Below are 21,010 nucleotides of genomic sequence, written 5' to 3' on the forward strand. Positions count from 1 at the left end.
CTTGCAGGGGTTTTACTCCTCAGCTTTGGGAGTGTTGTCCTACAAATCTTGCATAATGACATTTTTGTATGATGAGTTTCCCTGCAGTGAAGACCAGGAACAACAAACTGGAAGCCATAGCCATTAATTCATAAAGGATGACAAATAGAACAGAAACAAGTGCAACATGGATTTGATTTAGGACGTAAGCCTTAGTCACAGCGACCCTTATGGGTGGATACGGGCTGTCTGCAGATGAAAAATAGGGACTTGCACAGGAGGTGGCCCGCATGAAATATCAAGGTCATAGGCCACTTGGTGGGCCCGTAGAGTGAAAATGTTCATGACAACAGGTTGTAGTTAACATTTTTATGCCCTTCCAACCCTCTATTTTATCCTGGTTGGAGGCCAGTACAGGGAAACCCAGTCTGAATCTGAATTCTTCCCCTACCCCTGCAGCTTCTCCCTATCCCTTAAATTGTAGGGGCACTTGGAGGGGTAGGGTTGTCGGAAATAATTTTGTTAAGGGGTAACCCTCGAGTTTTGCTGCAGAGGAGAAACACATTTCTTTACACAGGTGTGATCTGAATCACACAAGTTTACATTTAAGCGTAAGTAATGACTTTTTGTTTTAGCATGACTTTTTAAAGTTCTCCATTTGGAAGCCTAAATATAAGAGTGGGGGGAAGAATTCAGATTCAGCCCCAGACTTAGACGTCTTAGGCAGTAATGTAAAGGGTCTTGCCAAGGTACCCACACTAGAACAAGCTCATTGCACCCCCTGGTAAACAAACCCTGGTTTTCCATTCACTAGTCCTGCATACAGCCAGATGTGCCATCCAGCCAAAATCAAAAGTCAAATGGTTCAATTAAAAGGGGTGTCATCATTTTGTCACTCCTAAATCCAAGTCTCTGATTGGTTAAAGTTAAACCTGGTTTAGCAATGAACACTCATTTAATGGCCGCGCGTTTTGTACATAGAGCCAAATACTGGTTGTAAATGTGTGAACAAGAGAGTTTTGAAGGCAGACGCTCAAAATGTTCTTTTACAAAGACTCTTCATTAAAAGTGGCAACTTGAAGGCATGTTTTCTAGAGCAGTTTGAACGTAGCTTAAGATGCAGCTGCTGCTGTCTATGACTCTCTATGGACATTCCAAAACACCCTGTATGGGTGTGTGGGACTTAGGCTTTGAAAAATAATGCATAATAAAGTAAAGTAAATCATGTTTATCCTAAAGATTAGGATAGTGTCTTTTTACCTTTGCTGGTCAAAGTGGATACTTTTAGCTGTGTGAGGAACTGTGTTTTATGGGATTTCAGTTTGATGGAATTTGAGTTTCAATTAGATTTTTATTGTCCGCCACATTTTGATAAAAGAAACGTTTTATTTCACCTTTTATCTCACAGTAAAACAAATAAAATTTTATTATCTGATTGTGAACATATTAGCTGGATTTGTGAAGATAAGGATTTTTGGGGACAGAAGAAAAAGACGAAAGTTCTCAATTTGACACATTTATTGCAGTTTCATTAAGTTTTTTTTTGCATTTCCATGTGGTTATGAATCTGTAATCTTAACAGAAATTATGTCGCCAGAACTCTATTGAGATGTAAGTAGTGAAAAATCACCTGGGAACCACGGATCAACTCTACATTTTTTTTTCTTTTCGATTAATTTAGGAAAATATGACTAAAGACAGTAGAAAAGCTTCCAAACTCAAACAGCATTCGTTTATATATATAACCATACAAACATCTCCAAATCTATTCCAGTCGCCACATTTTCAGGTCATTAAAGCGTATAACAGACAACATGTTGACATTCAACTGCCCCGAGTTTATAAATGCTCCGTCTGCTTCATGCAAGGCCGTGAAGCACCTGAACACTCCTTGAATAATTGATGTAATTAGCTGAAAAACTCTGGCAGTGAAATGACATAAATAACAGTACTTGAACGGAGCCTCTGTTATTTAGGACAACAATGACCTCTCTGTGTTTTGTTCTGTTTTGAGGGAGCGCTGTTCGGTGCGGTTTGAAAGTCACATTTTCCTCGCATCACGGCTTTCACCTAAAAAGTAGACTTCTTTCAGAAAGTTTCGATTGAAGGTATTTTTCAAGTGGAGCTGCTGCCGGGGCAACGGAAAGCTCTGCAGCCTCGACGCTCGCTGCTTGGATTGTTGACAACCAGGGGAAGGCTGAACAGATCAGCGTGAGCGTGAAACATGTACCGAAGCTCCCCCGGTGGCAGCAGCTTCTCTTCCTGAAGAAGAGGTTTAAAAACCAGCCGAGTCACACTTCTTTGGTTGAAAAAAAGAAATGTAACGTTTGCCAAAAAAATCCCACCAGCTCTGAAAATTGAATATTCTGCCAATTCTCAAATTTCAGGTGCTCATTTTTTTCAAGTCTTTAGCTGCTCCTCAGTTTGAACTCAGTGATGTTTTCCAAGAACAATCAATATTGCCAGTGATTTAAATAATTATTTTCACCGATTTTAGATTTTTTTACGACTTTTCTTTCAATATGAATAATCCATGTCTCATTATTCCACAGCTACCCTGCAGTCTGTGACTTTCTACAACACAATAACTTATTATCTATCATCCGGGCCCATGAAGCACAGGATGCTGGGTAAGTGTCACGGTGTATTTGCCTATTAAGTTGGATCCTCCATTAGTTTCCACTTAAGTGGACACCATTCTTTCTAAGATCCATTTCATAAATGTAAAACATACAGTAAGAATATTGATGTTGACATCTTGAATGAGAAACCATAAGGCTTTCAACACCTGCTAGACTACACACATTAAAATGGGAAAAAAGTTAGAAATGCATCACTTAGAAGAATAGCTCACTTTTCTATTTAATTACCCTTTAGAGCATGTTTATTTTTTAATTATGCCAATATTTTAGTTGTTTTTTTGAACCAAACTACAGATTTTTCTATGAAATTAGAGTTAGTAGAGTTAATCAATAAATTCAAGTTTGAGTTGATGTTTGTATTTGGTTGAAATTTGATTCAGGTCGACAATTATTTTTTTATAGATATAAAAGTACACTCATGGAGTATTGACATTTAAAAGTGCACTTGCAGCTGTAATTTTAATTATTTGTAGACGTATTTATTGTAGATTTGTATGGTAAAATACCAAATGACAGCAATATTCTAAATAATACAGTACATGTGATTGTAGAACATGTTTTAGGAGCATCTTTTGAAAAAAATAAATTTCATTTTTTTCTGATTTTACAGTTTAAATTGATATGACCATGATGATCATTAGTTTCACTGGTTTAATTTGCTCCCATACAGAGGGCCATGTTCTTATATTCATCTGACACTTACTACAAAGTCACTGCCAATTAACATAGTTTATTTTTATTTAATTTAGAATCAGATTGTCAATAAGTCCATCACATTTCCAGAACTCTTGAATATCTCAATTTGAATAAACACAGTTGAGTCATCGACGTATGTAAGAACTGAAGACTAATGTGTAGGATAATTCTTTAATGTTAACTGGGGAAAGCAGAGGGCCAGGAGAACTGCTTTGAGGTATGCCATATTGGATCTTACAACTGTTAGATAAGAAGAAGGCAAAAGTGGTTAAATCTGCCATGATGATTTAGTTCTCACAGGTATCAGCTGTCCTGAGGGAGTCCTTACACATTAGCTTCTGACAAACATACACCTTAAGTGAAAACAAGTAATCCCAAGGCTGTGGGATTACTTGTTTGGGATCCTAAATGCTTTCCTTAATAACCGACTCATCACCTTTTAATATTTCATCAGGTATCGCATGTACAGAAAGAGTCAGACCACCGGCTTCCCGTCCCTTATCACCATCTTTTCAGCACCTAACTACCTAGATGTCTACAACAATAAAGGTAAGATGCAGACATATGTTGTGTCCAGTGACATGTGCTTTGATTATTGTGTTCACCTTCCTCATTGTGTATAGAGTAATCATTTATCAAGTCAATCGCCTGTTTAGGACGTTTTAAGAAGCATAAAGCTCCTTTACAAAACAAAGTGTGTCCAGCATTACAGTGAAGTAATCACAAAATTATTAAAGAAGCAACTTTCTGCTCTGTTAAACTAACCTGTACTAGTAAATCAAAGCTGTTCTAATGCTAATATGTTGGATTGCATTTATTATTGTATTGTACAATATACATTCAGATATTGTTCTCATGTCACACATCACTAAAGACATTTAGCTTGAAGACATTTTGTCAATGCTTACACTAGGGCGGTCAACGGCTATAAAAAAATTGTCTGCACTAAATTGGTATTGTCAGCTTTGTCGCTTTTTTATTTTTATTTTTTATTTTTAATGATGATGATAACCACCAGACACAAAGTAATCTGGATTGCAAAGCACAACAGGAAGTTTTTGAGGTAGTAATGCTCGTCCTCAACATAGAAGAAGGTAGATTCAAACTTAGGTTTCAAAGCAGCAAAGCAGCCGTCTTCAGACGTCTTCTTCAACATACTCAACTCATCTTTGTCATGGTAATTTTTACTCACATTTTATTTTAAGAAAACAGGTGTAATGTTCTCCATCCTCGTGCAGTATAACATTTGATTTTAAGTTTTTAAACTAAAAATAAGCCGAATGGCCAGTACTACTGTCACCAGAAGTAAAAAAAAAAAAATCTTCAAAATAAAGTGTCGGTGAAGCTTCCTGTTTTCAAAGTAAAACTAGTGAGTGTGGTTTTGTAGTTGAAAACAATGAGACTAAAGTCCATTTACTGAAATAAGAAAATGAACTTGCTTCAACAGTGGATCTTTAGCTCTTTTTGATTTCTGTAACTCTTCGACAGTTTACGTATTAATGTAATTCCAGCTGATTTTGAGGTGGAGAAAATCAACCATATACTGTGTATCGGTGCACAGCAGTGAACTGATTACATAATCATGGAGAATCAGCTGATTCTGGCGTGGAGAAAAGCACAGATGTGCTTCAGAACGTAAAGTGCTGCAGAACTTTGAGGATGGAAAAACTGTGGAGAACATTTTCAGGATTTGTTGTTAAATGATCCAAAACAACAGTGATGTTTAGGTTTTGTTTACTAAAGGTAACCAGAAAGTAGTTTTTTTTTTATTTATTTCTACGGGAAGTTCAGAGAATGATTTAGAACAGGGATCAGGAACTCTATAGCTTGTGATCCAATTATGACTTTTTTGTGCTAGCATATAGCTTATCTGGGACCTTAAACCTTTTGTCAGTTATAAAGTGAAACTGAAGTTCATGAACTGTACATGTAAAAATTCAATTTCTGTGAACACACTAAACACCAACCATTTGCAATATCGTACATGACGCAAACCTCCACAGAATGAATATCACCACTATCACCTTTTGTAAATAAAATTGCATATCACCTTATATAAACAATAGTCATTGACTAATTGAAGAAATAATTGTTGACCAATATTTATATATTTTTTATTTTAACAGTTCTTACATTTTCCAAAGCATTTCCACACTAATTCAGATCTACTGGAGGAGGGCACCGGTGTGAAATGAAATGGCTTGGTGCCGATTCTTTTGGCACCTGATCGAGCCCAATGCTCTGCTGCTGTGCCAATGCACCAATACAGGCCTGGCTTTGTGCTGTGAGTCAGCACTTTCCCCCTGCAGAACAGACAGCATCTCCTGTAGCTGTGGGGGCAAATTTGGAAGGAAGATGATAACAGACAAAACATAGGAAATGGGAGGGGAAATGGTGATGGTGCTAGAGCGTGCTGTTCTGCTATTCATCTAGTGATGAAATGCCATAAGACTGCAGGGTGTTCTGCTAGCATGAGGATGCAGGATCCGGGACTGTCCCTTCTTGTTTTTCCTTCCCTCGCATTCCCCGTTGATGGAAGCTTTGCTTACACGTGTTTACGCTCTTTCCCTGAACCGCCGCTGGGATTTCTTAGTTTCTGTTGCTGTTTGGACAGTTGTTTCACAACATCTAATCCCTCCATGGCGCACACACAAACACAACAAATTATACATACAGTCATATCAGTTATCTTCTTTAATTTGAGCTTGTAAATCTCTGATTTAGATGGAAGTATACATCTTTTGTTCAAACGTTTGGTTAATTTTGATGAATATAATAAGGAATTTTTGCTATAGTGAGTACTTAATTCACTTTGGTTGATGTATTTGTCTTCACATAGCTACAATATTACACTTTGTAGCCACAACTAAGCAACACAGTACTATCCGGGGTTGTGATGCTCCCCTCATCAGTCATGTGGGTGGGGTTTGCTGGCGTGATGAATCCAGCAGCTCCTACGTTGGTGCTGCAGCTACAAGCACTACCCTGTGATTGATGGCCGGCCGGGTGGGGGCATACATCTTGAGGGGTAGAGGGAAGACATCAGCAGTCCCCATCAATCCTGGACCGGGAGTCGGCCCCAATCGCCCAATGGGACGTCTTCACGTGGGAGGGAAGAAAAGCATCACCTTCCGTCAGAGGGGGCGAAAGTAAATTAAAGTCGGAAGGAAGGATGTGGGTGACACGTTGAAGTCCGGCTCGGCAGTACCACCAATCCCCTCAATCCCTCCCTGAAGTCAAATCGTTGGTTTTTGCAGGCGTCAGAAACTGACCTCTGCGCCCCTGTCAGCGAAACACAAAGTCTGGCAGGGAGGCTCTGCAGACGTGATTCGGCACTTTTTTCCTGCTTGAATTCTGAGGTGACTGCGGCGGAGGGGGGGTAGCAAGCAGCTGATGCAAGATTACAGTTGTGGCTTTGCATTAAAGCCTCATTATTGATCAGTCCAGAAAGCCCACAATGAAGAAATATGAACACACTCTATGAATCTCTTTGCTCTAACGTCGTTTAGTGTATTTACTGGATGGAAACATGGATGGAGTGGAATCTCGAATGATAGAAGGGAACTTCCTGTCGTTTTGGTTTAAGAGTTGGGGTTTGTCTTTGGAAATGCCCGCATACTTTTCCTCTGGTTCTGATGAGATGGGAAAATTGGCTTCAGGGGATATAACCGCAGCGCTCTGGAAGCTCAGTTAGCGAATTTGTTCTCTTGTTTTTCGTCACTTGATTCATAGAGAGGAGTAACCCTGACTGCAGACGCTCACCCATCTGTTATCACTCTCACCATTCCTGAGCCTCCCTTTTAGTTTTGTGTAAACACGCTCTATTACAAAACAGTAAGGCAAAAAAACCCTGCATGACAGGTGATCTTTAGCTGGCTAGTCAGTTGGAGTTTTGAGTTTTTGATTGCGGGAAACCGGAATGCAATAATTAGAGGCTATAAGGACTTGTGGTAACGCACCAGAGTAAGGAAAATCACGCCGCGTATTTGCAAGAACTGAAGACTTCCAGCAACTTCTGTGGGTTCATTTTGCCGCATCAACCCTCATTCTAAGCCAAAATGTAAAAAAAAGAAGAGGTGGATTTGCTTTATTTGCCAGCTTTGTGTGCTTTCTCTTAAAGCACAAACGTCCCGAAAATGAACTGAAAACGATTCCCAAATAGTTTCTGCATAAATGGACGGCATCCAGTGCCTCTCATCCACACATCTGCCATCACTTACAAGTCGAGTACTGAATGTAATGAAGCAAGAAGGTCTAAATAGCTGCCTTGGAATACTAACCATGTGGAACTTTATACCAGCGGCATTAGAGACAGCTATGCAGTCGACAGTAAGTGCTGGGGAAAGACAGTGGGAATCTCCCCGTGGTCTCAAAGCAGATTTAATAGTCCTTGTTACCTGGGAAACCAGCTGGAGGCACTCCCTTATAAATTATTAATGAGCGGCTGTCTTGCAATATCTGTGTTAGCATTGCAGCAGCTTAGCTGGCGAGTGGAGCTCCCTCAGATCAGCAGAGACCTCTAGTGGCGACCAGCTGTGTGAACTTAGCTCTGGGATAACCAGCAAAGTGGGTTGAAGTCTCCCTCATCTGCATGCGGAGCTCTCCAAAAAGGCAGAAGGCCTTGAGCTCCTCGCCGCCGCGGCTCAGCCAGCGTTTGTGCCGCACAGGGGGGAGGTTGTTGGGTTGTCTCTGTTCCTTTAAAGGGAATCTGATTTGAAGGAGCGACAGCAGGGGAGCTGACCTTCTCCCCCGCTCTGCCTTTTTCCCTCTGGGCTTCCATGGCTGCGTTCAATCAAGTGCCTCCACTGTGTTTATGCAGTATGTGATGTTTATCCAGTGGCTGCCCACGTGTGCGATTGCTTTCACGCACGCCAACGCGCATGGATAAACACCCACAGCCCCAGCACTGAGTGAAGGTTGTCGGAGTAATGCCATGTTTTGCTGATCTTGATAATAATGCCCTATTAATTATGCAAGTGCTTTGATGTTCCTGTCAGGAGAGCTTCGGTTTGTGTTGGAGGATGTGCGCACGCAGGACCGAGGGGTGACCGCGGAGGAATGTGGCGCTTCAGGCAGCACTCCGCTTGGACGGTTACCGTTTAGAATGCTTGAAAAGGCCAAAAAAAAGTTTAGAGAAGACGTTTCCTCATCAGTTGTGATGTTTTGTGACGCAGATCCAGGAAGAAACCAATGTCACGAACGATTTTGTCTCGGTAGAGTTCTCTGCGTCTCAGCACATGGAACCAAATCCCTGCAGGAGTTCTAGTCTTCTTTTTAACACAAAACCACCACAAAAATTATGAAAAACTAGTAAAATTAATCCTTATAAACACATATAAACATTTTATGTTGATTTATAGGGTCTATGGTTTTTTATAAGATCAAATCTATTTAACAATTTTTTACTTTCACTCACAAGTTTCATTCATTTTCTTGTGTTTTCTTGTGTGCTATTTTTTTTTTTTTTTTTTTTTTTCCCACAGAACCCTTTCAATATTTTATAATCCATCTTCTTTTTGAAGAAAACTGTAGCCAAAAATCAAACGTATGAGTATGTTTTTTTCCTTTATTAAGTACAAATGTTCAGACTGGCTGAATTTCAAAATTGTTGTATTAAAGGGAAATATTATTGACCAGATGAAACACTTTGACTTCCAAATTAAAGCTTGTTTTAAAAAAAAAAAAGCGACTGTAGTTGCTTGCAGTTCACCAAGTAACCTCTAGGGTAGGGGTCTGCAACCTTTGATACCAAAAGAGCCATTCAGTCCAGTTTCTGACAGACCAGAACCCAGCGAGATCCACCATCTCCTACTTAATCTTTTAGAAAATACACTTTATTTCATATGTGGCCATTTAGCTATTTCTTTAGAAAATGTAGCTTCTGGATCTTTACAATCACTGAATTTCAAAAGTGTGATATTTTTCTAAAAATAACACATTAACGTCTTTACTTTTGATAGCAGCAAATACAAGTTCCTTTCAAAATAAAATACACTTTGCGTCAAATAAGATCCTCCTGCGGCAGATTTTGAATTAAAAATCCAAGAAAATCAAGTCAAACGTGACATTTTCTTTCATTATGACAACAGCTTGATGCTAGAGTGCTTCATTTAACTCAGTTAACTAATTTAATATTTATTAAAAGTTGTTAGCTCTTCTCTTAAAGCCATAGAGCCACAATGGAGGGGTGGCTCCGGAGCCTCCGGTTTCAGACCCCGGCACTTGGGCTTGCTCCAAAAGAAAATCAGATTCTTTTTTTATTGTAAAATTATCCAACTTTCTCACTAGTTCCCAAACGTTTTTGGAGTTTGTTCTAATGTTTGGGACAACTATACCTATGCTGAATCCTCACATTGTAATGTGTTTAATGGCAGTTCTATTGTATCTAGATTTACAGCCAACTTCTAGTACATGTCAGGTTTGTTTGTTCCACCATGTGGGATGTTTTTGTTGACACATTTGCCCTAGAAATAGTAATCAATGATGATGAAATAGAAATCAAGTGATATTCATCTCTAAACTATTTAGTTTCACTGGCTTAACTTGCTCCAAAACATAGCACTTTTTTTTAATAGTCATCTAAGTGTTGCTGTAAAGGTCTCTTCTTACTGCCAATTAACATTGATTTAGTTTTGTTCAATTTAGAATCAAATTATTCTCCATATCATTTCCCAGAACTCTTGAATACCTCAATTTGAGTAAATATAGTTGATTCATCAACGTTTATGAGAACTGATGATTAGTGTGTTGGATAATTCGTTAAGACTGAGAAAAGTGGAGGGCCGAGACAGCTGCCCTGAGGTATGCCCTATTGGATCAGACGACTGTTTGAAAAGAAGCCAATATATATTGTTAAATCTTCTTTGATTCAAAAGAAAGACCTAATTAATAACCCAACATATTTGTATTTAGCATTGAGAAGATTCTTAAATAATATTATGCATTAAAGTCTGGAAATATTTTGCCATGTATTTCACCTATTTGGAGGAAAAAGGAAAGGAAAAACTATCAGTAAAATTTTTTTATGATGAATTTTCTCCTTAGAATATAACTTTGATTGACTGTAAATCAGGTGTATTTATATAACCTTCATTTTCTATAAGGCTGATTTGAAACCTCCTTTTTTCCTCTAATAGCTATAAATAAAATATAGAGCATTGTTTTCCTTTACTGGAGATAAAACACCAAGATTCTCATTTTTCTGGGTTAAAAATACAATTAAAGTGTTTGAAATTGTTGCCTCAGCCTGTCATGCTGCTTTACAGAGGTTATAAAACAGCAAGTCAGGCTTCTGAGATTCCAAAACCCCTCAGCACAGCTTACATGTTGGTGCAGACGTTCATCCACCCTGCCCATAAAGTCAACGCAAAGCTAAACGTGAAGCTTTTATTGGCAGAAATATTCACATTTGCTAATACGATAATTTTTTATCAAATCTTTACTGAAGATTTTTGCTTTTATTTAGAAGAAAGTCACATAAAAATGTTTATGTTTAAAGATTAGGGCTACAAATCTCACTGATGCACCCAAGACACAAAATGTCCATGTAGTTTCACTTGCTCTTGCATCTTAATATTGCTTAGGCGGGGGCAGGAAAGTCCCCTGTGGTGACCCGGCCACGGTGTCTGCTTTCTTGGCTCTGTCCTTGTGCATTAGTGAAGCTGAGACTTCTAAATACAGCACAGATATATTTATGTCCAGCCGCTCTCATGTTTGCCTCTTCGCCCACGTTTGGGCTGCACCCCAATCATGTGTGAGGTCATGTGGCGTGAAGGTTTCAGCGCTCGAGGATGCCTCGTTATAACCACAAACATGAAACGCAGCTTCATAATCAGGGGGAACTTTTATTTAAATCAGCAACTTAAAAAAAAGTTACCATTAACTGCTTTTATTTTGGAAATCCTTGTAGCCACACCCACCTGCTGAATTTAAAGCTGTTCTAGGGGTCAGCAATTGAGCTCAGTTATGTTTTTTCTGACTTATCGTAATTTTTGAACAAACTAAAAAGAAGTTAAAGTTTTATAAAAGTTGTTAAATATTTCCCATAATTCTTAATCCCCTCTTTCATTGGTGGAAAGCACAAAGATACACAGATCATGTCTCTAAAATAATTAATTTGTTAGCAACTTATTGGTTTATTGGAATAATAAAAATAGGGCTGTAACAACTATCCAAATACTCAGATCTTTGAAATCTTTTCCTGAAAATTTGCGAAGACTTTGTCGGGCATTATCACTTTACTTTATTACTTCAATCTTGTTATTTATTTTTATGTATATCACGTTTTCACAAAAAGCAGACTATTTGATCCATGGTCTGGTACGTTGTCATGGTAACACAGCATCTCATTGCGGTTCATTTTTTATTGTTTTGTGGTAAGGGGTGTAAGAAAATATCGATTCAGTGAAATAAGGGATACATATTGTATCGTGTATTATGAAATGCACCATATCGCCAGACTCTCACTAATACACACCCCTAGTTTATGGATTCACGTTCATTTTTCTTTTTTTTTTCTGTCCACAGCGGCAGTGCTGAAGTACGAAAACAACGTGATGAACATCAGACAGTTCAACTGCTCACCTCACCCTTACTGGCTGCCCAATTTCATGGACGTCTTCACCTGGTCCCTGCCCTTTGTGGGGGAGAAAGGTGAGCCCACACGCTAATTATAAACACGAGAAGAGAACAAAGACCCCCAGATCAGATTTCCTTTCCTTTACTGAATGGAAATGAGCTCCAAGTTTCCTAGTTTTAGCTTGAAAAACAATGAATGTACAACAATATGAAGATGAATGAATGGGGCTCTGCTCCCCCGTCATCAAAGGTCCCCCATCACCACTCATACAGAAACGGCGTTGAGTGTTATTAAAAAACGCCATTATTTTCAGACATGAAGCCCTTCAGTTAGAACACAAAGGACCGATTTTTTTCAGGGTGTCAAGTTTAATGAGTCAGACTGAAGCTCCAGCAACTAAATGTAAGATAGCAAATGATTTTTGACTAGTTTTATCATTTACCTTCATACCATCGGGATTTACAAAACCAAAAAAAAGAGAGTCTTGTGGATTTAAGTTAAAAAAAAGTCCTTCAACAAGTGTCTTGATGAAAAAATGTGTTTGTAGGTTGATGTTGAACAATAATCTGCAGATTTCAAATTAGTTTTTGTTCATGACTTGCCGCAAATCTCTGCAGGAAAAAAAGCAAAAAATATTGAAGATGAGTCACATTCCACAAACTATAAAAAGATGAGCACTTTGTTTTGTTTCGGGGGCTGGTTTTATGAAGTGTGAGTTAAAAAAAAAAAAAAAATTGGAAACACAGGAAAACACGATAGCTGCAAAGAAATCTACCTGACCTTTAATGAAAGTGTGAAGAAAAAGAGGAAAAAACAAAGAAATAAAAACACTATCAGCTCTATCTGTTGGTAGAAAATGTGGCTTTTAGATTTAAAAAAATGCTTTATTATTTAAATTTGTTCTAATCATCTCACCTTTAAAGTATACAAAAGAGGAAGACCTTCTGTTTAAATATGTGATTGTATTTTTAGCAGCAAGCATGTCTACTGGCAGGAACGGAAGCAAACATTGTTTAAAGAGAACTGAAGAATAAGCTGAAACATGTAATGCCTTGGACATAATAACTTCCCTTAGGGGTGGATATGGGCAAAAAATATGAACTGAAGTGCCATTGGGTTCAATATGATGTGGGTCCACCTTAAATGTGTTCTTTTAATGTTTTTTTTTTCAGTCACTGAGATGCTGGTGAACGTACTGAGCATTTGTTCCAATGATGAGCTGACGACTGACGAGGAGTTGGATGGTAAGAACTCCTGTTTGTGGCTTCACTGCAGTTTATTTTACTTCCACTAGGGGGAGACCTACTTCTATTCATTCATATTAATCTGTATGTACACACAAAAACTATTTTATTTAATTTTTCTCAACAAAAATGTAGTCAAAACTTCTCACTTCTTATATAATGGGTTGAAAAAGTTCAGTTTTCAAGTGAACATTTATTTTTTTTATTGCATTTAACCTGTTTTTTGAACATAATTTGTTGAATATTTTTACTGAAACAATTAAGAATGATGAAACTTTTGTCTTTATTGAGAGCCTTGCAGGTCATGATCTTAGGTTAGAGTTTATCTAACGTAAGATGGCCCGTTTTCCTCTGCTATTATGTGTGGTCAAACAGGAAATGACCTCACCAGTCCTTTCCCGCTCTCCCCTCCCCACACAGTTTGTTTCCCTCGCTCCTGGGTGGGGCGTCAGGATGTTGCCAGAAAATGAGCTCCGTTCGAAACTGTTTTCTGGAGAGAAAAACAGAAAAATTTGTGTTTTTTTTAATTTAATAGTAATTAAATAAAATTTTATTTGGATTTTTGGTTTTAAGTATTTCAAAATAAGACTTAATTTTTTAAACATCACTTTAAATTCTTTAAAACACTTAAATATAAACATTTATTTTCCATTTTGAGCAAATTTCTGATACTGAAACAACCTCAACTCTACACAGTTTATTAGCAAACTTTTCGTCAATTCCGCCAAGCTTTTATTTTGTCTCTGCTTCCTTCATGAGCTCATTTGCTTCTTCAGTTGTTGAGCCATTTCCACTTTTTTTTCTTTCTTTTTTTTATCAGTTGTCGATGTCGACATTTGAAGTGCTCAATCATTTCTTTCTAACTCATGACCTCTCTTCCAGCGCCCTGATTGTCCTTTTTCTTGCCCTGCTCTTTACCTGCTATTGTTTCCATGGTTTCCAGTCACCGTTACATTGATCTATCCATCCTCACCACCATTTTCACATCTCCCTTTGACATTTCCATTTTCTTTTCTATCTGTTTTTCTGTCTTGTCTCATGCTATATAATGTCACTCTTTTGGTTTTGCTCATCTAATCTTTATTTTTATTTTCCAGACTTTTTGTGCTCGAGGCATCGCTTTCCTTTACACTTGTTGTGCTTTCTCGCTTCTCATTTCGCCCATCTCCTCTTCCATGTCGCCTGTCATTCAGCAGCCATCCTCTGATCTCTTATCATTTCTCTTGTCTTCTCTTCTGGGGGTGTTTCATGAGAAGGACAGCTAATATATGCCCCCAAAAAAGGTACAAACATTTGGCTGTGGCGGTGTGCGCAGCGGTGCTGGGACTTGTGCTTGCTGTCTGTAAACTAACATCACTGTTTCAGGCTTTTTCTAGCTTTGCTGCTAAATCCCTAAAACCTTCAGTTTAGATGAGTTCGAATGAGTTAAAGACCCACGCTGATTATCTTCTTAGCTATTTTAAAAGTGTTCCCTGTGGTTTTTTCTGCCCAAATCAATAGTTATTTAACAAGAAATTCACCTCTGAGATGTGGGCGGAGCAACCCCGCCCCCTTTGCCCTCTACATTGCTGAGAGCTTGTGACCCACCCGATGTATTTTCTATGTAACAAATACATTATTTTGAAGCTGCGTTTTTTTCATCCAAATAAATAAATTACTCAAACTAACTAAACTCCATTATAAAAAAAAAATGCCTCGAGAAAATGTTACAAACATCATTTTAAATGGAGTGGGTCTTTAAAAGTTTATCTTGAATTTTATTTTGAAATCCTATTTAACAAAGAACGCTAAATGGAAAACTATCGAGTCTGTAAAAAAACAATTTACTTATAAAAAAAATGTTATTGAGATTATTTGAGATATTTTTATCAAGTTTAAAAATATTTCAAATAACCAGAAAACTACAAAAAAGACACAGTCAGGGAAGAATTGTTATCAGGAGACACTTGAGGAACAGTCAACAGTTTGTTATTGAAGTTCTTGGTTCATAGTTTGGTGTTTGGAACGTTTTACAGTGAAAACAGTTCAGTTCATATAGATACAGAACACCATTTAGAAAGTAACCACTGCATAACTAGACACAAAAACCAAATATAAATTTCTGATTTCAAATTTCAAAAGAAAAAAATGGAAACTTTGAACTTATTTAATCATAATAGGAAAAACAGTGCCATCTAGTGGCCAGCTGGATATACCTAAAGAGTTCCACCGGAGTGCTGTTTTCATTTAACGTTGACAAGAAAATTTCACAAGAGACAGAACAGTGACAGAGACAGAAATTTGCTGCTGTTGTCCTATGAATTTCATATAATGTGTATATTAAAAAAGTATCACATTTTGTTTAAAAAGTTGAGTTTCGACTAAGTTACTTTTCAAAGGAAGTAACATTTGTAAAAAGAAAAATATATTTATATTTATGTGTGTGTGTGTTTATACATGATCAATGAGACACGCCCACATTGAAAGTGATGTGAGATTAATAGAAAAAAAATCTTTTTTTTTTTATCTACAAACTGTCTGTTAGTCCTAGTTTAGAGAACTTTATTTAGAAACTGGATGGAAACTCTGGGCTAGAGAATCTAAATCCAGAGGCAAAGCAACTACCATAAAATCTCCCAAAAACACAAATCAAGCAAATGAAAAAAATTTATTTTCTTAAAAGTGACTAACAAATTAAATCCATGTTTTTTTTTTCAAAGTTTTGCTTTCCTAGAAAAAATTACAAGTCAGTACAACTATTTTTTAAATAAGAATCATTTTCTTGTGAGATTAGTAAATGCTGCAGAACAGGACTCAGACAGAAATCAAACAAATCACAAATGATCATTCAATTCTCTCCAACTTTATTTAAAAAAACAAAAGGATAATTTACAAATACACAGGCTTGAATGTACAAAATGAATGTTTTGCACTGAATGACAATTATCCAAATTAAAACCAAAAAAGCAAAAAAAAAACTGCACTGAGAATTCTACTAACCAAACAGTTCATTCGTTTGCAGAATGACTTGTGGATTAAACCTGCTGAAAAAAAAAGTGTCCACAGTGGTTGATTGAAGGCAACATTTCACAGATCTGTGGTCATTTTAGCACTCGTCTGTTCAGTTTCAAGCTGCTAGACTCATAAAATATTCAGAATAAGAGCTTCCAAAAATGTGTAATTATAGAGAGGCGTGATGTAACTCTCTGTAACCAACTGTTTTCTGTCCTCATCTAATGATTTATTTCTAAATAAAAAAAGTTTGCTCAGTCAAAGCCTAAAAAATATGTTTTAGTGCAAGAATCTTACATTCAAATAAATGAAATAATACAGGAAATTTAGTTTCTATGAACTTCTATTTTACAGATCCACTTTGATTATCTATTGATCTTTTTCAAAGTTAATTATTTAAATTATTATTATTATTATACAATTTTAGACAAAATCATTAGAAATTTACCTCTGGGTTGTGGGTGAGACTGTTAGCATAGATCAACCCCGCCCCCCTTTCCCTCCCTGTTACACACTCCTGCCAGCTTACAGCTCCTCACACCTCCAATACAATGACGAGCAAAATTTGAGCTACGTAATTTTGAGCTGAATTTTCCTGATATATGTTCTCTGTCATAAGAAAAGCGAAAAAATAAACACGTTAAAAATCCCCAAGTTTTAATCAGAGTGGGTCTTTCAGTAAAGGGAAAAAACATAAAACTGCCATTTTTTGTCGTGAAGAACCTAAAATACCAACAATTTGCCTGCAGGTGACACCAGGTATAACTGATAAGTGACAATAATCCAAAATAAAATGACAGTAAAGGTTTTTAAAACACTCTCTGCATTCAATTCCCTCCATTTTCCTAGCTGAATTCCTTCAGTCTTTAATTTAAAGAACGTGTGACATCACTGAAAAGGCTGAACAGACATGTTTGGATAAGGACCGGTCGATTTAAACGTGGTGGACTAATATGGTGTTAAATTGGGTTTAAAGGTTTGAAGAGACCTCTGCTGTACATAACAGACATGCAGCATGGACGCACAGAATGCTGGGAAATGCTCAGGTTGTGATGTGTTTATGGATTCAAACTTGTTTCAAACTCTGATTTTTAAATAAATAATACAGCTGTGTGTTCTTCACTAATATCCCTACAAACATGGTCTGCATCAGCACAGTTTTTATTTACCTTTTTTTTGTGGTGTAGGTCTCAGTTTCTATCAAATCTGGCATTTAAAGAGGAGTTTTGATGTTGAATCAAGACAGTAAACTATGGATTAGCTTTTTGCCTGAATTGCCTGATAATCGATGAGTTCTTGTGACCGTACTTCTCACTTCTGGTTCCTCCAGGTGCCACAGCTTCTGCTCGCAAGGAGGTTATTCGCAACAAGATCCGCGCTATTGGAAAGATGGCCCGAGTATTCTCTGTGCTCAGGTATGAACCCTACACAAGCTGCAAACAAACATGTTTTATTATAATACTTTGTTGTGTGGTAAATGGTTCCGTGATTTTTATCTTGTGGTGTAAACAACAAAACAGATGTTTTTATCTTCATTTATTAATCTAATCCAGTTTGCTGTCACATCACCTGTCAAGACAACAACCACAAAAGTCATGGATGTCCGTACGGTCCAATGAGCTGTAGATTTTCTTTTGAAAACAGGTTTTTAGGTCTGTGGTTGTTGTCATCAATGCTTAAATCAACATTGATGAGATTACGTCTTTCTGAAATAAACCTGGAAAGGTACAGCTGACCATGAAAATGTTCCTGTCTGCTTCAGAGAGGAGAGTGAGAGCGTGCTGACGCTGAAGGGACTGACCCCGACAGGCATGCTGCCCAGCGGCGTTCTGTCCGGCGGCAAAGAAAAGCTCCAGAACGGTAAGATCTTCACTAAAACATCCTTTTGTTTTTTTCTTTTGCATGGCTTCGTTCCAACTTCAGCACAGTCGTGTGTTCCTGGATAACTGCAGCGTAAAGTTTAGACGCTCATTTCAAACTTTCATGCGCATTTGAAGGATTTTTTTGTCTTCTCTTAGCATCTGACATTGAAACTCTGTTCTCCGCTCACTGTTTCCTGTATTCCACTGGTTCTGTCTCAGATATTGCTTGTGTCTTTTTTTCTTTCTTTTTTTCTCCCTAGAAACCGCAGGTATAATCGGTTGCGCAAGTACACGGTTGGGTTGTTCTTTTTCACTTCTGTCAGATGAGTTCACCCTCTCAGTTCCAAACATTCCCTCAACCACTTTTGAGCTGGAACCGCCTTTACAGTCTCTAGACCTCATGGGAAGATAAAAATAGTTAGATATAGTCAATGGATCTGGACAGAGTTCTATCAGGTCAAGGATGAGCTGGGATCAACCAGACAAACTTCTTTTCCTCGTACAGTCACCATCATGCATGGTAGTATGTACTAATACTTCAAAGTATGGCTGCACAGAGAGTCAAATGTATTCTGAAAACACTGTTTCGCATAAAAAAATGCAGAGAACTGCAAATATCAAAGAGTTGATCGGAGGTCCTGCTAATGTGGTGCAGCCCTACTTTAAAGTGAATGTTTGGAGGTAAAGTCACTAGTGAGAAAAAGTTTTCTATTTCACCATTTTATTTCATTTAAAACATGGTAACATGACATGAACATAAGTTGTTAGAAGTTTAGAGATTATGTCAGACAATCTGTAAATGAATAGTATGTTTTTAATGCCGTCCCCCTGACTTGATCATGTTTTCCTGTTCTGCAGGTGTTATCAGTGAATATTCCTATAATAGATTCCTATAATAGAGAAAAAATACATACATGATTAAAGAACCATATTTGTAAAGTAATACCAAAACTTTCCAGATACATAAAAATGTTCAGTTAGGAGATTATTTCCTCTCAAAAGTGGCAATGCTATCACCACGGTAACCTTTACACAAAGGATTCTGGCGAATTTTGTTCATAACCTTTTCTGGTTCCGATGATTTTATTTAGTACAACTGTAGAATTTTTAACCCTTTAACACCAAAGCTTTAGCTTTCTTCTGACTATCGTATTTCTTAAATGATTTATACAATTAACATCATTCCAGAAGATTTTGTAGCAGAATAAAGCAGCCTTGCGCTGATATGCAACACTTTACAGTAGTGAAGTGTTTACGCAACCGATGTAAGTCAGCTGATTTGCGTCGTTATGCAACACTTTAGTAACAAAAAGTGAATATCAGTGTAAAGTTGCTCATTTTAGCTTCAGGATTCATTGAAATTGCATTGATCATGTTAGCTGTTGAATAGTAGCAATAGTTCAAAGAGTGTGTGTTATTTAGGTGTCACCAGTGACGGGTCAGGTGTTAAAGGGTTAATAAATCTAGTCCATTTTTTAAAAAGTTTTTTAAATTAAAACTTTTTTGTAGTATCATTTTTTTAATATAAATCTGCCAACTATCAGTTATTAAACACCAAACACAATTCATTCATCCGATTTCAATGTCAATTTACTATACAGACATGAGAGGTGGTCAGGTGGTCCAGCAACACGGAGCGTTAAAGATTTTGATCCATGACTCCATTTTTTAGAGTTCAAATATCTGAAATTTGGCAAGAACACCTGTTGCGTCGACCAATCAGGAAGTCTCTTTTAATAGTGAAGTCCTAATGATGTAATCAGTGGGTAGACTTCTAAACTAACTTCTTTTTTTTTATGATTTCTTTCGTAATTATATTAAGAGAAGAATAAAAAACTTTTTTTTATTATTTTTTGTTTTACCTCGCTTGGATTAATACTGGGCAACAAGTCGTCAATCTGGGTGACATGCAGACATACGGAAGTACCGCTGAAAGCAGCTCAGACACTGAGCTTGCAGTGACTGAATTATTTCAAATATGGCGACATGCTTGCTGGTGCTTTCCAAACTAAACACACCCAAACTTCTCTTTCAATATCGCCTATGTCTACCACATAAAACAATGGTTTTCAGTAGCTCCTCCCACATGTGCATTAGCATCAGGAACTTACTTGTGGATTTGAAATGCTGTGAACGCAGCTTTAGATCCCCATTAGTGGTCAAAGATAAATATGTTCTAAATTAAGTTCAATTTTTGTTATTTTTATATTTCAAACAATTTTTTTATGCAGAATGACCACATTTTTTTTTTGTTTTTCCTGAATTTTCTGCATCTCACTAATGATACTAGCAATTCCTATTTTGTTTAATTGAAATTAGTTGCTATGGAACTTTAAAAAACCTTATTTTTTAATTTCAAGTAGTGAGGTCTGAGGTGCACATTGCAAGATTGTAACCTGACTGTTTTAACAGAGATGTTTGTGTCATTGACCTCCAACACTTTTGTTAATCTATATGTTGCATAAAGAAATTAGTTTTCAAAATTTAGTCGAAGGAAGTTTGTCATTCAAAACTAAATTAGCTTGAAATTCATTTTGCATGACAAGTTGACTGTGCTGATGATTTCCTCTGAACCTGAAGGGTTGTTTAGGAGCCACCAGGGAACTTAACTCACCAAGTTTGGATGATAAATTGGACCCAATTCCTAGTGGTGGTCAGTGGTATTACTCTGCAAATGTGTTTTTTTTTTTACTAATTGAATTTTTGTTGTTTTTTTTCCTTGAAAACCATTTGATTTTTATTTAATCTAATTGATAACACCTGCAGATTGGAAACATTAGATCAGAAAATCATCCGATCAGTTTAGAGTGAAGGGTCGGATGACTGGAGCCCCCCCGCAGGTAAAGTCAGCATAGCTCCTCCTCTTTTTAAAGGCAAACACCAGTGTGCTTCTGTTCTGTCGTTGGCCTCATCTTCCATGTAGTTCTTCATCCTTCTGTTGTGAAGCTGTCCTCGTCTGAAGCTGATTTTTATGAAGTTTTGTTTTGACAGGATGAGTAGGTAAGTAGCTGAAACACC

The 21,010-nt window shown here is 37.3% G+C and overlaps 1 protein-coding gene across 3 annotated transcripts in view; it reads left to right on the forward strand.

Annotated features, from left to right (window-relative positions):
• The window catches only part of LOC112155957 (serine/threonine-protein phosphatase 2B catalytic subunit alpha isoform), a 97,495-nt gene that overhangs the window by 69,421 nt on the left and 7,064 nt on the right, over positions 1 to 21,010 (forward strand). For 2 of the 3 annotated variants that reach the window (XM_036216565.1, XM_036216566.1), the window contains exons 7-12: positions 2,532 to 2,609; positions 3,772 to 3,866; positions 11,844 to 11,969; positions 13,068 to 13,139; positions 17,461 to 17,545; positions 17,893 to 17,990. In XM_036216565.1, the coding sequence (XP_036072458.1) occupies positions 2,532 to 2,609; positions 3,772 to 3,866; positions 11,844 to 11,969; positions 13,068 to 13,139; positions 17,461 to 17,545; positions 17,893 to 17,990 (554 nt within the window). Of the gene's footprint in view, positions 1 to 2,531; positions 2,610 to 3,771; positions 3,867 to 11,843; positions 11,970 to 13,067; positions 13,140 to 17,460; positions 17,546 to 17,892; positions 17,991 to 18,252; positions 18,262 to 21,010 lie in introns of all 3 variants that reach the window. The other variant, XM_024288044.2, reaches the window with a different exon arrangement.

Source organism: Oryzias melastigma, linkage group LG18, assembly GCF_002922805.2.
Source record: "Oryzias melastigma strain HK-1 linkage group LG18, ASM292280v2, whole genome shotgun sequence".
NCBI lineage: Eukaryota > Metazoa > Chordata > Actinopteri > Beloniformes > Adrianichthyidae > Oryzias > Oryzias melastigma.